Source organism: Propithecus coquereli, unplaced genomic scaffold (assembly GCF_000956105.1).
Source record: "Propithecus coquereli isolate 6110/MARCELLA unplaced genomic scaffold, Pcoq_1.0 Scaffold166, whole genome shotgun sequence".
Classification (NCBI taxonomy): Eukaryota; Metazoa; Chordata; class Mammalia; order Primates; family Indriidae; genus Propithecus; species Propithecus coquereli.
Window position 1 is genome coordinate 3725079 of NW_012141191.1, and position 18880 is coordinate 3743958.

At 44.6% G+C, this 18880-nt stretch overlaps 1 protein-coding gene across 1 annotated transcript in view; it reads left to right on the forward strand.

The window, feature by feature from the left end:
* APBA1 (amyloid beta (A4) precursor protein-binding, family A, member 1) overlaps positions 1–18880 on the forward strand; it is a 203418-nt gene that overhangs the window by 157064 nt on the left and 27474 nt on the right. Inside the window, exons 3-5 of the mRNA XM_012641600.1 lie at positions 8780–8875; positions 13067–13106; positions 15529–15674. Of these exons, the coding sequence (XP_012497054.1) occupies positions 8780–8875; positions 13067–13106; positions 15529–15674 (282 nt within the window). The remainder of the gene's footprint in view (positions 1–8779; positions 8876–13066; positions 13107–15528; positions 15675–18880) is intronic.

Consider the following 18880-nt stretch of genomic DNA (forward strand, 5'->3'; position numbering starts at 1 on the left):
AGCCCAGGCTGTTATCATTTTAATGAGATAATTATGCCTCTACAATGCGTATGATAACTTTCCTACTTTACCACATTAAGGAAATACAAATGTGCATTGATAGTATAGTTTGAATCGAGAGTGAATAATTATGGATTTCTTCACCAGTTTCGATTTCCAGAAGTACAAACCTGTCTTGGGGCAAGAAAAAAAACTAATCATACATTTCGGTTTTATTTTTATAATTCTAACATGGAATAAGGTTAATTTAGAACAACTTAGATCAGTGAAAGAAACAATGTACATTGATTGATTCGAGAAAAAAGATAAAGCTGGATAAACCAATAGCATAAGTGGAAAAGCTATTTGAGTACACTGGAACTTGAGAAGCCCCACGCAGTCTCAAAACAGAAGTTTACCAGAAGAACTAGGGTGTGCGCCATGGCCTGACCTAGGTAACTATACCTTTGAAATTCCATATAGGAAAAGGAGTAGGACCAGAATGTTCAGGCTGGAAAGGAATTGAATGACCAAGTGCTCAGTTACAGTCTGTATGAAGTGCCACCTTTGGGAACATTTGTTCCCACTGCTGTGTCCACTGTATTATTCTAATCGTATGGGGATGCACGCCTTGCAAGGGATGTCCGCTAGGGAAGGGAGACAGACCATGATCAAGAACCATGACCTCGTGAGCACATAAGGGCAGTGCTACATGTGTTCAGACCTACTCTCTATATAACCTATGTTTCATTTCCTTTTTCCTCTGACACAAGAAGATAGGTGTCTATGCATCTATGTATATCCTTCCATTCATTCAACACATTTATATATTTTATGGGAGGCTCTGTATTAGGCACTTGGAGAGGGAAACATATAAATTAATCATAAATCCTACCTTCATGGTGCTTATTAAAATATAATTATTGTCCCATAGTATTATAATATTTTTATAAGATACAAGGGAGAGCGTAATGTGCCATAAGAATTCCACAGATAAAAGGCATGCAAACAATTCTTATGGGAGGAGGGGTTCCTTTCACTTAAGAGAACTGGGAAGACTGTGTGAGAGAGGTAATGGTTGAAATGGAAGTGGACCCCTGCAGCCTCGTCGACGTGTGGAGTTCAGACAAGAGTATAAACGACGGCACTGAGCAGAAACACGCAGGTTATATGCTGGGAACAGAAAGTGTTAATATTAATAGTTCTGTTTGAACTGACAATAGAGAAAATAGCAAGTATTAAGGCCAACCCTTGGAGTGCCTTAAGTGCCAAGGCCTAGAATTTAATCTATAAGCAAAAAGGAATGACTAAAGATTTTTGAATGGAGGAATGACGTGGTCAGAGCTTGTTAAAACTGTGTTTAAAATGACAGTAAATAAGTACTGAGTGAGAGGCTCTGGTGAAAGAGGTTCATGAGCTCCTGGCGCTACGGTCTCAAGTATTATGTTGGCTGCTTGGTCACCTAAAGAGAAAAAAAACCAAACACCTTACTCTCAGGTTCTATGAGTTGTTTCACATATGTGAAATTACTAAATAACTTATTCCCAGGTGGGTTTGGCAAAACTATGTAATTTTTAGAGAATTATTTTCTCCCACCCTTCATTACAATGAATTTTTGTCACTGAGTTTCCTTGGACGAAGGGAAGCCAACACGTACTGAGACTTATTAAGGTTGGCTAGAGCAGGCCGGGGTCTTTCACCAGGTGTCCTAATTAGTGATGTATCAAGGTCACGCATGAGCTGTGCTATTAATTGACAATAGAGTAGTTGATATGCATGTTATTCTCTTTCTAAATCAATTACTATGTTATTAATAGCATCCCCCTCAACCCTCATATTCGGAAATGCTTTCTTGGATGGGAGATAGTGAACTTGCCGGAAGTTGCACACAGCAGTTGGAACACCCCCAGCCTCAGCCAGTAATGAGCTATTTCTACCAATATACTATTAACAGTGTTGGGGCTTATGAATTAATGTGGAGTCTTTTGGGCATGATTTTACAGAGCCTTTTGTTTGCTTATATTTTTATCCTTGGATAAAATTTTAATAAGGAAGAAACAGGATGAGAGGAAGAAAACATCCCCATGGGTGTGTGCTGCCCTCATGAGCACTCTCCCACAGGGATGAAGTAATTTTTGTAACTGTTAGAATCATAAAAGACTTACTAATACTGGTTGAGTGCTTTGTACGTCCCCGGGCACTAAGGCAACCACCAGTGTGCAGTTACTCCTCCAGTCAACCCCAGGAGGTGGGTAGTAACTTTTTCCCGTTTCTCAGAAAGGATCAGAGAGGATAGATAACCTGCTCATGCTCAGGGCCATCTGGTCTGCCAGACACTGGGGCTTGAGCATCTAACCACTTCACTATCCTGAAACATACTTGTTTCAGCCACAATATGCCACTAAAATATCAAGGTCTTTTTCAAGGGAGAAATGTAACTTGCGTTCCCTATAATCACACTATGCTTTTGAAAATGGACCCTAATATTGGAGAGCCAGGTCGTAGTGGCTTTGAAGGCTAGACCTCTTAACTTAGGAATTGATTGGTTGTTTTTTGTTTTTAACTTTAGCGAACCAACAGACTTTGTTCTCTAGGGCCTTCTGAGTCCTGGGCACTGTGACTGGACAGGACTCTGTGTCTCTTCCACTAGAGGTGTCCCTGGCCCAGCTGCTGCAGGCCATCTCTCCTCCTGCTTACTCTCAGGCTCTCTGTTGGTGCCTGTCTTGGCAGATGTCACGTCACACTTTAATCAGGGGAAGGGGTGTTCTAAAGCTGCGGCCCCCAACCCCCGGGCCTGTTAGGGACCAGGCCACAGAGTTCTGTCCCTTTCCTTCCTCCTCCCAAAAAATTGTCACCCCTGAAACTTAGGAAGGGGGGGTACACAGCAGGTGAGTGGTGGGGCGGGGGGGGCAGCATATTTATAGCCACTCCCCATCGCTTGCATCACTGTCTGTGCTCCACCTCCCCCGCCCCAGGTCCATGGAAAAATTGTCCCTGGTGCCAACAAGATTGGGGACTCCTGTTAAAGAATCCCTGTATATGTGTACCTTCAAAAAGCTACTTAAAATTAATTCACTTAAAACAAGGACCAGAATTTCAAATTACGTGTGGATAAGAAGGGGTTGGATTAAAAATTTGCCTTGGAAAGCAACACTAAAAATTATAAACACGGTCTTAGTTTATCTTTTGACTAACAGCATCTAGGTTAACATTCCAGCTATAAGCAAATTCTTAGAACAGAGTAGTAGTATTGATTTTATATTGATTAAGTATTGATTTTTGTGTTTTTTCCCACCAAAAAGTCATTGAATCACACAATAAAATAGTCTTCTTCAGTTCACGTGTGACTTTTGCAGCATGATCAGAAAGGGTCATTACGATCATGAAGAGAAGCATTTCAGCAAAAATGTGTGAGGGCTGATTCAGTTCTCCTAAGGGCCTTTCCTGATTATTCGATATTCCTGTCATTCTCTTTCAAAGCACCTCTAATGCCCTGAAGTTATCATTCTTTCCATTTATTGCTTCTCACTTGACTGGTGCAACTCTGCCAACTCCTCCATTGTCGGTAGCACGTTTAAGCAATTCCCCAATTTTGCCTTCTTCAACTTTATGCAATTCTGCTATCTATTTATTTTTGCAATATTTGCACATCTCTGCACTGTATTTGCTGTTTTTGTTTTGTTTTTGCCTCATAATGCCAGCTGGTCCTGACAGTCAGCAGGAGACCAGTTGACAAAGATGTGGACCAGATCGATGGACGCTAGTGTCTGGGGAGGAGGACTGTTCAGGTGGCCCTGACACTGTGTCTTCATCTCTTTTCTGTTTCTGTAACTGAATACCTGAGACCGGGTGATTTACGAAGAACTTTATTTCTTATAGTTCTGGAGGCTGGGAAGTCCAGGGTCAAGAGGCCACTTCTGGTTCAGGCCTTCTTACTGGTAGGGCACAGGGCATCACATGGTGAGGGCCTCACGAGAGACGGCAGACTGGCTTTTATAACAGACCCACTCTGTGGTGACTGCCCCACTCCCTCAATAACCTGCTCATCCATGAATGGATTAATCCATTCTTGAAGGCAAAGCCCTCATGACCTAGTCACCTCCCAGAGGTCCTACCTCTCAGCATTGCTACATTAAGGACCAAGTTTCCAACATATGAATTCTGGGGACACACTCAAACTATAGCACATTGTGAGTAGTCAGCTCATTCATGATTGTTTTTGTGTCATTACAACTTTTCTTTTCCTGCAGGGACTTAAACAATGGCCACTGTTGACAGAGGACACCCTATATTTGTAACCTATAGCTCTAGCTCCCCTGATAGACCTGGAGCTCCTTGAGGGCAGGCAGGGATCTAGGCTTACTCAGACTCTGTCAGCACTTCAGGGTGGGGTAAATGAACAAATGGCCCAGACAGAACTCACTTTTTGTGTGTCTCTTGACTAGAATTTCTCCAGAAGTCTTTCAGTGTCTCGGTACCCCTCTCCAAATCATGACTTTGCTTTCTCAGGTCCTGCCTCAGTCCTTAAAGGAAAGAGGCAGGGGGTCCTCACCTCCAGCTTCAGGGTGTTCTCATGATCATCCCATCAACTTGGCCAGTTGTCATCTTCCCTTCCTGCAGACTTCCATGGATTAAAAAAGGATCAAGGGAAAGGGAAGAGGGTTGAGAGTGGAACTCAATCCCTCACTCCTTTAGATCTTCCCGTTCAACTCAGGAAACCATTACAAAGTGCCTTCACTGGGCTTCTTCTTTGAGAGCAGCAGGTCAGTGACTCACAGAAAAGAGACACCCCCTGACAGAGAGTAGGAGCTTTTGGCAAGAGCCTGTGTCACCCTCAGGGTGGCTCCGGTGGTACTCGCTGCCCAGCTTTGCAGCCTCTCTCTCTCCGCCCTGCCAGAGCTGTGTTGTTCCTCCTCCCGGCCTCCGTTTCCTATCCCATCCCACTCTGTGAATGCTGCAGTCTGTAGGGTTCAGCTGAAGCATCACCTCCCCCAGGAAGCACTGCCTAATACACACCCTCCCCTCCAAGCCCCCACTGTACAGATTAATGCCCCAGCCACCTGCCACGGCCCTGCCTTTACAATCTGCCTCCTCCCATTCTCTGGAAACATATCTCCTTCCCTTTGTTCTGTGGCCCAGTGTTAGGAACACAGGTAGGCACTGAGATGTCTGCGGAAAGAATAAATGAATAATAATTATTTGTGTGCTCCTTTTCTCCCTTACAAGCATAGCCTGGAAGTCCCTGGAGCCATTTTCCTGTCTCACCCCGACCACCAGCTGTGCATTCTTTGCTCCTAGGAGATGTTCTGTCAGAATGAAAATGATCAGCTTTCCTTTGGGATGCTTTTGCATCCCTAGGCCACCTCTGGCTCAGTGCCAGTGGACAGGACAATCCATTTCTTGTCTTGACATTGAAGAACCTAAGTCTTCAGGTTAAGAGCTCTGCTCTGTGGCGTCCCAGAGCTGCGATGGTAAAATTTAGATCGTAGTTGTGGAGAATCTGCTAGAACATAATCTGCAGAAGCCAAGTTGTTGAGCTTAAGGAGACCCCTTGTAGTTGTGTAGAGAAGGGAATTGTGGATAAGGCATCTCCGAATGCTCCGTCCTAGATAGACAGCCACGTTCAGCACTCACCTTCGTGAATTCCCAGTCCCTCATTTGCTTCCCACCCCCATAAGCAAATGGTCCCATTGTTTAATAGGGGATATCCATCCAGTAGCCCAGAAGGCATGAGACTCCAGACAGAGAAATATGTGGTAATTTTTACTTTTTCTATTATATCTACCACAATTGGCTAGATTTTGCCTCCAATATATTCTTTGAAAGTAAAAAAGCATTATGTAACTTTTGGTTTTTCCTCTGCTTTTAAGAGTATATCAAGGTAGAAGTTGGAGGTAAGGCGCAAAGGGCTTTCAAAACAGACATTTGAGATGAGTTGAATACTAACACCATTGTTCAGCCTTCACGGGCACTGTGTCTATTCCGAAGGTGTTTGTCCACCCTTGACATTTCAACAATGGTGTGGCGATTTGTAGGCTTCCACCAGATGGGGTCCTCTCTCGTTCGGAGCTTTCTGCTTCAAAAGAGCTTCGCTAGAGCCCAGGTTAGAATCTTCACAGGCAAAGACCATTTCTGTAATTCAAAATGCAGATCGAGTGTTCAACACACAGCAGCGGAAGGGTGCTAGAAAATAATCAAAGAAAGCAGTGGGTGGATCTGTAATGTATCTGCTTCCCATGCAAGTTGGAAAACATTGTAAAGCTAGAACTATATTGAAATCATTTATTCAGCAAACATTTACTGAGCGCCTACTGGTTACAAGACCCAAGGGTAGGCACTTGGATGATGAAAACTAATGAGACAAGGTTCCTACTGCCTGAGAGCTCTTGGGGGTGGAGGGACGTACACGTGAACAGATAATTACACAACAGGCATATGCCATCAGAGAGCAGTGTACTGTGCATAGAGTCTGAGAAGGCTTCAGCCAGATGAGTGCTTTTGAATTGAGCATTGAACATGGGAGGGAATGAGGGAGAGGTCTCTAAGTGGAGGTGGTTAATTGCAGGTGCAAATGGAAGGGACCGTGAATGAACTCGAGCACGTGCAGAAGGCTAGAGCCGCGGCTATCTGAGAGGAAGGGGTCCCTGTTGAGGTTGGTGTGGGTCCCAGGAAGCCCCTGTGAGGGCAGTGCCTCGTTTGTGCCTCCTCACCGGCGTCCCGTGGCGGGTGCCCAGCAATAGTCACCTCACTTTGCTGTGGGGTCTGATCTCCCTCTCGGCACTGCTGCTCATTGTCCAGATAACCTGTCTTCCCACATCATCCTAAGGTCGTCAGTGCCCACGAAGTTGTAAAGAATCCATTTTTAGAAGATTTGGAGCAATAGAGAAATAGGAAATGTGAGACACTCTGGGAGATAATTTTAAATGAAAGCATTACACAGCCCTCAAAACCAAGCAATTAAAGAACATCCAGCTGCACTAGCTTCCCCAGGGGCTAGAGACCCTTAAATTCTTGGTGACAGAGGAAATTACTTGGGGGCAAAAATATAGAGCCATAAATACCTGAGGAAGCTCTTCAGATTTGAAAAACTGGGAAAATTCAAAGGCATTAAATTCTCCTGAAGACTTCACTCCCTTAATTTTGAGTAAGCCAAACATAGAGCTAAACCAGTAAGTACCCACCAGCTCTCTCGGGTGCCGAATGAAAAATCCTGTGTGTTTCTTTTTAAAGGCACACGGGGGTGCTTTATTGTGGCCAGGGGCTGTGGGGCCTGGGGTTCTTTATGGTTGCTGTTACCGTGCCTGCCCTCTTGGCTTTACTGCAGAGAGTCTGATTTCTGCATGTGAGTATTTAAGGAGCTCATTGGTCCTCACCTCGCTGCCCAGAATTAGGTATACAGGGTCACGGGAAACAGATCCAGGCTTTAAGCAATGGTGTAGGATTGCACACCTTCTTGGTCTGAATGATAGTGAATCTCACTGCATCATCTTTCTGTGCATTTGGTGTCCCCTATATTTCCTGTAATTTAGACTTTTTGGAAAACATTGCTTTTTTTATTATTTCACACAATGCTCACTGAGGTCCCCCTTGTCTGTCAGAGTGTACCCCGCCCCCCATGTCATTGCTATGTGAAACATTCTTCTTTCCCAAGAGAGCCAGTGTCAAGAAATCAGACTCAAGTTCAAGCAAGCACTAGCGTTATCTTACTTTCTTTGCCCAAGTTCACATCCCCACGCTTCCTGAGAGAAGATATCCTTGTGTGGGTTCTCTGTTTTATGCCTTCTGCCAAACAGCACCAACACACTGTGGAGCAGTGCATGCTTACTCCCGGGGGACCATCGCTGCAGCATTCTTAAGCCTCCCTGTAATGCACCTGAAGATGCCCTTCACCTCCCAAGATTTCAGGAGCACACAGAATTGTTTGAGTATCGGCTGGGGAGTGTTTTCAGGGCCTGTATGAGTCCCATCCCTGTGCTTGCTTGCTTTATTGGGTCATCCATTCAGCAGGTATTTATGGGGCACCTGCTGTGCGTGCCGACCTGGGAGCTTCATATTCCCTTTGAGCAGGGCCTGGCGGTACAAGGAGCTGGGGCCCCATCAGCTGAGGCAATACTATACCCGAGAGGGGCCATTCTTCCTCAACCTATTTTTCTAAGCCTTATTTTCAGACATACTATTTCACAAAGGATTTTTGAACTGTTCAACCAAGGGTAGGTTGTTTGGATGCTGAAATGCTGAAATTTCTCTCCATGTTCAATGGCCTGTGCATGAAATCAGACAAAATATCCAAAATCTGAAGTGACTAGGAAAATTACAGGTAGTGTGGTTTCCAGTCATCAAAATCAGCCCCAGCTGCCTCTTTAAAAATATGCATTTTAATTTTTGCTTTTCCATTCCTATCATCTTGGGCAGGTGATTTTATAAGACATTTTTACCCTGGGTGTTTGCATCTTTCAGTAAGAAAATAATTTTTTAAGCGTGTTTGTGTAATACCCTTAGCTCTATTCATTTAGAATTTTAAGTTTGATATTCAACTTTTTCTACATTTTCTTTCAACAGTTGGCCTAAAGGGAAAAAAGACCCAGAGCTATAAAAGCTCCTTTAAAAGTGTGGCAGGAATTGAGAAAGCAAGCTTGAAAACCGCAGGTGTTTTATGTATGGTTGGCAGTTTCTCTCCAAAGAGGCTTTCTCCCCACTGAAATGTCTGTGCGGTTGGATTCTGCTTTGCTTCTCTCTCCCAGCCAGGTGTTCGCCGAGACTCTCGGGTTCTCACTGTGTTTATCCTCTTGCTGTGTTCCAGTCTCCATCTCCTGGCAGTTCCTCACCCCTGGGTGCCGAGTCATCGAGTACACCTCTTCACCCCAGTGACCCCACGGAAGCCTCCACAAACAAAGAGGTAGGGTGCCGTGTTGTGTCCAAAGCTGTCAGCCCATTTTGTTTTATCCTAATATTGCTCTGTGCTTTCTAATACAGCTCCCTACAGAGCTCCTGACCAAGTTAACCTCGGGAGAAAAATTCCAATTTCTCCTCTCCGGTGTGCAGTTCATCCAGGTTGGTAGCCACTGGCCCCAGGTGTCTAATTAATGAATAAAATGAAAAATTCACATCCTAAGCACGCTAGCCACATTTCAAGTGCTCGGTAGCCATCTGTGACTAGTAGCTACTGTATTGGACAGCGCAGATTACAGAACATTTGCATCATTGCAGAAAGTTCTGTTGGACAGCACTGAACATTGGACACCAAAAGCTGCGTGTACCAGCGTCCTTCCTCGTGGCATTACGTGCCTTCTGATACCATGGATTTGCAGTTGCTGTGTGCTTTGGAAAATGGGTTGGTTTCTTAAACACCTATCTATTTCAGGCCCAAGTGAAATATCTTGCATAAGAACAGGGTGACCACGTGCCTCGGTTTACCTGGGGCATGGTTCCAGTACCCACCTAGTATCCAAGCAGCCCCCCTGGTGAGCACCCCTTCTCACTTTCTACAGTAGTGCTGTCCGGCAGAACTTCCATGGTGATGGAAATGTTCTGCTTCTATCCAGTATGGTAGTCACTAGCTTCATGTGCCTGCTAAGCCCTGGAAATGTGGCCAGTGGGACTGAGGAACTGAATTTTTCATTTTACTCCATGTTAAGTAACTTAAATAATCGCACGTGGCTGGGACTACTGGACAGTGCAGCTCTAACGAGTCCCTTTTGGACAACAAGTCCTGTAGTCGCCCTGCTTATGGAGAATGTTTAAGTGAGGCTAGTCTTACCTGCTCCTAGTGAGGTCTCTGGGGCTAGAAAACGGCAGGTAGGGGAGCCACCGCCTTCTCCTGTACCTGATGCCTTTTTATACCTGGCTGTCATCCACACCTTCTTGTGAACCAGCAGCATCAGGTAAATATTGGCCTGTTCCATAATCTGTGCGTGGGCTCAGCTCACTCTAAATATAGATGCTCCTAATCAACACTGAGGAGATGTGTTAAAGAGGTAAACCACATAATGAATGATGGTCTCATTTTCCCTCCTTTTGCTGATAATTTTATGTTAAATGCAATGAAGGAAAACAATCTCTGTTTTAACCTGAGTGGCAGATCGCTTCTAAAGAGAGTCTTAGTTAAAATTTACCCTTAAAGTATCATTGAATACGCACATATTTGCCATTAAATATTTATGCAAGGGAGAAGTGTATTTTTTTGTTAATATATTCATATCAAACCAAACTAACATAGAGAGACCTTCTCTGCAATGACACCAACATTAGAACTTCGACGAGGAATATACTTTGACCTTCTCTGGTGTTGATCCTTAGACCCCAGGCCATTGGAACAGGAGTGACAGGGTCACAGTTTCTGCTAGTCCTGCCATTGCATAGTTTGCTTCATACTTTGGTCATAGCACAAGGACAGGTGAGAACAAATATAAGAAGGAAAGAATGACACCTGCAGTGGAATAATAGTAATGAGCATTGTCATTTCCTGAACTTTTACAGGGCTCCGGACACTGCACTGAGCAAATCACAAATAGTATCTCATTTAATTCTTAACATAATTTTTTGAGGTAGATATCATTGTCCTCCTTTGTTAGGTGAGGAAGCTTAAAGGTTAAGTAACTTACCTGAGGTCACAGAGCTCATAAATTGTCAGCCAGAATTCAAATCCAGAGCTCCTTCGGGGCCATGCTCTTAACCGCCAGGGTCTGCCACTCCTGGGGTGGAAAGTGCTTGCAAGTCACAGGCTGCGTGGACAGGGTCGCTTGTCTGTCTTTATTCCGATTGTCACGCATCCAAGGTCTTCACACGGTTTGGTTTGTGTGACCCCCAGGAAAATCCCACAGACCTTGTTAGTCTTTGGCTTTTTGAGTACAACTATATTTATTAATTCTTGAATGTTAAGGGTCAACTGATGTTCATCTCAATCCACATGTGAGAAGACAAAGGGCTAATCAGACATCTGAATATTCAGCATTTTATTATACATCAGATATAATAAGCAAGGCAAATTTGTTCGTTTCTCAGTTCCTACAAGACTTGGCACATGTTTCTGCATATCCTTAGAAATAATGATGAAAATCCTCCTTGTGTGCAATAATTATAGATTCTTTCATTTCACAAAACTCTTTTTTTTTTCAAAAATTTACTACCCCAGAGACTAAAGAAAGCTAGTCATGAGTTCATGAATAGAAAATAAGTGAATGTACCAAATGCCCTCCATTATAGCTCTAAATAAAATGGCAGCTTTTAGATCTATAGACTGAAGTAATTCTTTTGTAGGTTCTGCCAAAATCTGTACACTGTCTTCAAGATTAGCATTCAGAAAAGTATCCTAATAGTTTAAGAAAATCTTAATTGGCTTCTTGGATGTGCCTGGAGGCTAAGCCATTTTGATTTAACAAAGTAAACTCTCATTACACCAGAGCTCTAGCTACTTGGGTCAAGTGAAGGGAGATAGTTGGGAAATAATAATTTAAAAGTTTTCATCCCTTATGAAGAAGCTAGCTTCCGTCTGTATACCATAAAGTTAGGAGTTTTTTTTTTTTTCTTTAAACCAACCAGAATGAGACAGACTCAGCTGCTGGCCCTCACCTAGGCCTGTCTTCTCACCTGGGTAAAGCACTGCAGAAATTAGAGTTCTCTTTCCTCCATCCACGTATCCTGGCTTTCACTTTGTGTGCGTTTTCCATAAATGCGTTAGCAGCCAGGAACCTCTATTCCTGGTGCACAAGAAACCCACCCTCCTTGGTGTGAAGAGCCATTGCATCCCAGCGAGCACGCCTGCCCCGTGAGATGTATTGTGTGATTAGTGTTGAATTCTTGTCATTGTCCTGAATTGAGTTAGAGTTTTAACACCGTATTTCTTCAACTGCCCCCAATTTTTCACATAACAATACTACTATTTTTAGAAAGTTGCACAAGTATTAACTAATTAATCATCTCTTTGCCATTCCCATCTTCCAAGTAAAGAGCACAGTGTAAAGTGCTAGAATATAGTTACTCCCTGAGACATCCCAACCCCCACCCAGAGCCCTTTTCTCTTCCAGCCCCCAGACACCCCAGAGTATACCATCTATTCAAGTCGGCTAGTTGAGCAGCTATGCAGTGCTAGATACCCTTTCTCTTAAAGGCGTGTATTTAAATGATCATCTAAAACCTGGTAGATCCTCAGTAGTGAAAATCTTGGCCATGCAAACCTTGCATTTTACCCATTTTAGGGACTCTTGTCTTTAATATTAGCTCTCTGCTGTCTCACAATGCTTGCACCACCCTGCCCCAGACACAGCAGCTATAGATTCTATTATTAGTTGAAGCAGGAATGAATTTCCTACTCTTATCTCACTCAGAGTTATGTTGAGGACATCTGCTGTGAGAGGAGCCTACGGTAAGTTTTGGTCCTCTGAGAGCAAGCATGTAAGCTGCCATCCTGGCAGGTTCTAGAACCTTCTGCACACTGACTCCACTTCCAACTGTGCTGTTAGAAGACTGAGCTTTGCTCTGAGGTGTTACTTAATAGAATAAATTCCAGAGTGTTTTAATTGCTCCTTTGTTGTGTTCTTATTTTAAGGTAACACACAGTAATGATTTATATAATGGAATTTATCAACTAATATAAATCTGTAAGAGGTGAAAGGAAGAGATTTCAAAAACCTCTAGCACACATTTTTAGCACAGTGAGAGATCGCTGTGGCAAAGACATAAAATTCTCTAAGAGAATTCTTCATTTCAGCATATAATATTGATGCTTTTACTAATGAGTTTTTCACATGGAAATGCAGATTCTTAAGGACACAAATTGTGCCCTTTTTACTGCTGTTGCTGATTACAGGTTTTGGTCTGCGGGATTTTTTTTAAGCCATCAGAAACCTCTCTAATTGTGAAATGTAAGATTTTCAGATTACCTAAAATATGAATGAAGTGTTCTGGGTTTTAGGTAACCTTTACTAATAAATGCATATGTTTATCCACACTTCACTTTCTCTAACCCAAAATGTTCAACAACTGGTTAATGATTGGTGATGTATTTATTTTTCATGTTGCATGGATGGTTGTGTTAATGCATATTTCATCACGCTCTGCCCTCTTTGAAACCTCTTTGTCTTAATTACAGTCAAGAAAAAGCTTGGCTTCATTCCCAACCTACGTGGAAGGTAAGAGCTGAAAAAAAAAATATTGAGCACTGAGTCATTCATGAATCTTTTAGCATTTGGGGTAATGGAAGCACTAAGATAATAAGACAATAGTGAGGAAGAAAGGCCACAAAGTCACTTATTCACAGTGTTAACAGTATTGGTATCTTAGACTGAAAGTACGATAGCTGGGAACTTGTCAAAAGTCCTCCTCCCTGCCTTTGCTTGTTATGGGTATCAAGACCCCGGGGGCAGGGGGTGAAGCTGTGGGTTTTACCCAGTGTCAAGACAGCTTGGAAAGGGCCACATTGGGTCTGAAACCCAGGTCTCCTTACTTTTAGCCAGTGCACCTCTTACGTTCATCAAGAAAAATTCAAGTGGGAATGAAATTTAACTAGGGGAGAAATTTGGGTCCTTTTTATAAGAAATACCTTCCCAGTAATTCCCATCTATTGCTTGGACGAGCTAGTAAGTAACATATATTGAGTACTTACTCTGCCAAGTACTGTTCTAAGCCACTTTCCTTGTAAGAACTAATTGAATCCTCACATCAGTATTGGGCAGGGGGGTTTACTGTTATGCCCATGTTGTGCATGAGAGAACTGAGGCATTGAGAGGGTGAGAACCTTGCCCAAGATCACACAGTTAGCAACGCAGAGCCAGGCTGTGCACTGGCTGGCTGACTCCACCGTTCTCCCCCTTGGAACCAGTGTTCTCTGCGGGGCTGCCACACATGGTGATGCAGCCGGTTCACTGCACAAGGGCACCCAGTCAACAGTCTTAGTGGGGCCAAAATTCAGCCCCAGCTCTGCACCCCAGCTTGAGATCATGCCATCCAAAGGGGGCACCGATTTCTTATTCACCCAGAATCACTCTCTGGCTGGAGGCAGTGCTGATGCTCTGTCAGAGTGGATGATGGCCTTTTCCTTGAAGGAGACTTTTCTGGAGGCTAGAGAAAGCCTAGACATCTCTTTAAGGTCTTCTGGCCTTTGAATCCTGTGGGTGAACATTCAGTGTGTTCCACTGCCTGGGAATGAGTTACCAGGATTCGTCAACCTTCATGAACCCCCCAGGCTTGAAGCCCAGGACAAGCTCATAGTTTTGGTTTAGTTACTCAGGTTTCTTTCTCGAGTAACCTGTACATTATTTGCATCATTTTTGTGAACCTCCAAAATTCTATGAGGGTACCTTAGGAAGTTTTCAGAAGTTAAGAAACTCCCTCCTTCTTCATATCCATCCCACCAGGCCTCGAGATTTTTCAGGTTCCGCACTTTTACTTTCTTTGTTTCAACCTCCACCTTAGTTTAGAAAAATAAATTGATTATTTTAAGTCTGTTGCCCTGATAAGTAGCTTATCCTGGGAAGCAGCTGTGTAAGCTCAAGAGCTTGATGTTTAGGGATAAAACCCATTTCGGATTAGTCCTCCAAGAGGAAAAAGCAAATTGTTTCCGTTTCAAGTTATCTAATTTAAGGCCCTGAGGTTTTGACAGTAGGTGAAAATGTATATTTTAGTCTCCCCAGATATGGCATTCCAGTCAAAGAAAATACATAGATTTCAACTGCAGATTAAAATACCTTTCTTAGTGAACCTGTTAGAAAGTTGTATGTTAGTCCTAAACATGTTTTAATTTTGAGTAGGGTTTTCAAGTGATTGTGGTTAGAATCAGATCCTCCCCCCTTAAAATATTTAACACAGGTTCAATTTAAAAGGCTGGTCAATGAGAACAGAAAATTTTGCTTTTCCTTGGAATTAATCTGTATGTGGACACAGAGCAGGAACATGATAGCCTGTGAGTTAGTAAGATCAGCAGCATGGGGCATGGCTTTGGGGTAATGTTATCTGCCTTGCAGAATTGGGGCTGGAGGCCATTAGAGGAATCCAGACATTCTAAAACAAATATCCTATTTTTCTGATTTATAAAACTTGCTTTCTCCATTATGAATTGAATGGAGAAAGGAAATATGAATGAATAGCAAATAATAGGAACTGCTGTAAAATGAGCTTTTCTAATAAGAAGCCATGTATTCACCCAAGCATTTATCTGGCAAACAACTGGGTGACAGACACTAAGACACAAGAGAGACATGAATATGACATGGTCCTTGTCCCCAAAGAGCTCAGAGTCTAACAAGAGAAACGATATCCTTTGTCATTGGATTTTATGTTTCGTATTTAAGTAAATATTCACATCATTTCTTACAATATATGGCTTGGGTCAATTACTGGAAGAAACTGTGCCTACTATTTGAAAATGAGGGGTGGGTGAAGGCAGACACAGAGAGATGCCTCAGACCAGCGGGTGTACTCACCTGCTCAGGGGCCTCGGTACCTGGCCCACCTGTGCCAGCAGTGAGGTGTGGGGGAGGGTGGTGCACCATCAGGGGTTCATCGAGACCCTCCCCAGGGTGGCTTCACTCACCACTGTGGCTCTGTGTATTACAGTTCCTGGACCTTGCGACCCTGAAGACTTGATCGATGGAATCATTTTTGCTGCCAACTACCTTGGCTCCACCCAGCTGCTCTCAGACAAAACTCCCTCCAAAAATGTGCGCATGATGCAGGCCCAGGAAGCAGTAAGCAGGATCAAGGTGAGGAGGTCTGGGTGCTCCGAGGGGGACGCTGGGCAGACACGGGCACCCGAACAAGCCATAGCGTCAGCTCACAGCTCTGTCTAGTCCCAACTTAGAGGAGAGTGGATTGAGATAACATCACAAGTGGCATTTGTATACGTGCCTGCTAACAGTTCTAAGCTGAGAAAAGATTTCCAAAGTGTACGGGAGTCTTTATATATAAATGCAATCTATTTAGAAAAAGTACATATGATTATAAATCTTGAAAAGTTGGTATAATGAGGAAGGAAGTCATTTTGAGTATTATGTCTCAAATGTGAGACGTTTATCACTGGATTTACACTGATAAGTAGAGGTCAGCGACTTAAACATGCATGTTACAGCGTTGGTTCAAATTAGGTGGCATTGCTTTTGAATCAGCTGACCCTGTTCAAGTGAGATTGAACTGGCTTGCTTCGAGTAAAATGAACCGTTTGATCAAATCCAACCTGGCTAGTCTGAACAAGCAGGGCAAGTTTAACCCAGGTTAAACTAGTTTGAGCCAGTCGTAACCTGTTCGAATCTGTTTTATCAAGACTTAAAAGGAGCGAGCCTATAAGATCCGGAAAGAACCACTTTCATCTGGTTTAAATCATTCACAGCTAGTTTGAACCAGCCACACCCAGTTCGTTGCCGTGGAAATGCAGAGCTCTAGAATCTGCACCATGATGCCAAAACCACCGAGAATCATGGAGAAACCAGGACTAAAGGGACACTGAAAGTGAGCTCATGCCATCCACATGCCATTGTGCCACCAGCACCCAGTTCCACTGGACAGCCACCCAGAGCCATGAGTTAGGGATGGACAGCATCACTGTTGAGGCCCAGAGCCAAGTATTTCCAGTGAGGCGGAACAGGTTAGGACTTAACCAGAGCTGGCTTTATCCAGTTTTAACCGATCAAAGTACATTCCTCCCTCAGGCAACCTTTCCCTGTTTCACACCTTCTCTCACATTCCCAAGCTGCATGGTGGTGTCTGTGTCGTAAAGCGATGAGAAAGAAGGACAAACACGGGGCAGTCACTGAGCGTCCTTAATCTCCCACTCACATAAGAAATATTTCTCATGCGTGTCTATATGCAGGGCCGTGCAGGGTTTGGGAGGGAGGAAAACTAGCGATCGATAAAGTGAGATCCCTGCCCTCAAGCTCAACAGCACAAATGAAGAAACGATGAATCAGGCTGGGGGAGGAGAGGGGGCTGTCAGGTACAAAGTGCCACAGGAGCCGGGGGAGGCCTGGCGAGGTGAGACGTACCTGAGAGGCGGAGGGCAGCAGTGACCAGCAATTCCGGAGGTGGCTGGTCTGGGCCTCTTACCTGAGCTGATTCCTGTGAAGGTCACATTTCCAGGCTCTGCCATGTGGTGAAGATTAAACAGCTCACATTTCCACCGATGCCCTTGATGACGGTGCCTCTCAGCCTTCAGCTACCCGAGCAGCTGCAGTGTGCCAGGACCCTGTGAACGACCCCAGGCCCTCTCACTGCCCCCTCCTGGGTCTGCTCTCCATCCCCCTGATCTCGCCACCGCTCTGCACTTGGAGGGAGCACTTCTCCCCCAGCTCACCGCCGGCCCTTGCCTTAGCTCCTCCTAGCGCAGTGAGCCCACGCCGCAGCTTTCGCTGCCACTGCCGAGGTTCAGGAATGAAGACTTGTAAACCAGGGAGTAACCTACAACTGCCTGAGCGTGGCTGTTGTCACAGCACCGATGGGCCAGACCCGATGTCAAGATTACTGGCAGGACCTACTAGTTTCCCCCATGTCAGGAACCCACGCAGCCCTGCCATCTGCGACACACAAACCTGTCTGCCCCAGAGGCCCTGCCCTGAGGCCCGCTTCCGCAGTGTTTATGTCTTTTCCCAAAATTAGCCTCTCCCAGGATGATGGGCCCTGGGAAGGTCCAGTTCGTTCTAGGGAAGCCCCACCCCACCCACAGAGATGCCTCTTGCTCCATGGCTCTCAACAGGGCAAGCCCACAGAAACAGTCTGACCTTCGCACCTTTCTTTGGGGACTCTCAGACTCAATAATGCTGGGGGAGAACAGACCGGGTTCCTGTGGAGCTGCCCTTCCAGGCTTGGCCTAACTCCGTTTCCCTGTCTCCCCTTTCCACAGAGAGGTGACTCCTGACTGCAGGTCTCCCCGTGGTCTTCCTCGTCTTCATTTAGTATATTCCAGGCACAACGTTCAAAATAGCAACGCACAAACCTCTCAAGCTACTTCTCAGGCATGGTCCCACCCTATTACATACAGAGCAGAGAACATTAAAAACAAAGTCTACGGGGACATAGTTCTAACTCCACATGTCCCACAGTTACCAAACACAGCACCTGGTCTCCCAGGCAAATGGTGCCAAGCTTCCCCAGGGTCCGTGGGAGTACAAAGACCTGGCATGCCTCACTTGGGGGTCTCTGATAGATGGGGACTACCTCCATAAGATGTGTTTGGAAATGGGTGGGGGCACTTCTGGTTGTCGCAGTGACTGGAGGCATTTACTGAGCCAGAGCCAGGCATGCTCAACGCCCCGTAAAATCCAAGACAGGGCCACACAGCCAAGATTCATCTCTACTAAGATGCCAAAGAGCCCCCATCAAGGAATGCTGCCAGGGCCCACTCAGGTGACTCTCTCAGAACAAAGCAGCAATTTCTGCCCCCAAAGGAGCACTCAAGACCCCTGAGATAGAAAACTGCATGTTGCTTTGAGGTTAGTTTTTTCTGGGTTCTAGCCATCAAGCTTTCAAAACCCTTGAGGTTCAGTTTCATTGTGGGCACCTTGCCTATCTGCCTTCTGATAGCTTTGGCTTCCCGCAGATAGAGCATCTGTCTTTCCGTTCCCCTGTGACACGCAGGTAGTGCTCAGATGGCCTTAAGGGGGAAAGGCAGGCACCTCACTTGAACACAAAGCAGCTTTAGGGTAGACTGCAGCATCCCTGTACCAGATCCCAACCAGGACCAATTGTATTGTGAATTATACTTATTTCCACAGTGGTATCCGATAGTGTTGTTATTTTTTATTTAAAGTCCAACTCCCTCATAAGAAATCAGAAATTTTACTTGGAAGCTTCCAAAGGGTTGGTACCCAGAAGTTCCACAGTTCATTTGAACCAAAAATTAGATGGCTCTGTCGATCAGAACAAGCAAGATAGAGGCTTTCTGTTTATAAATACATTTTAGACCTGCCTAGAGCAGAGT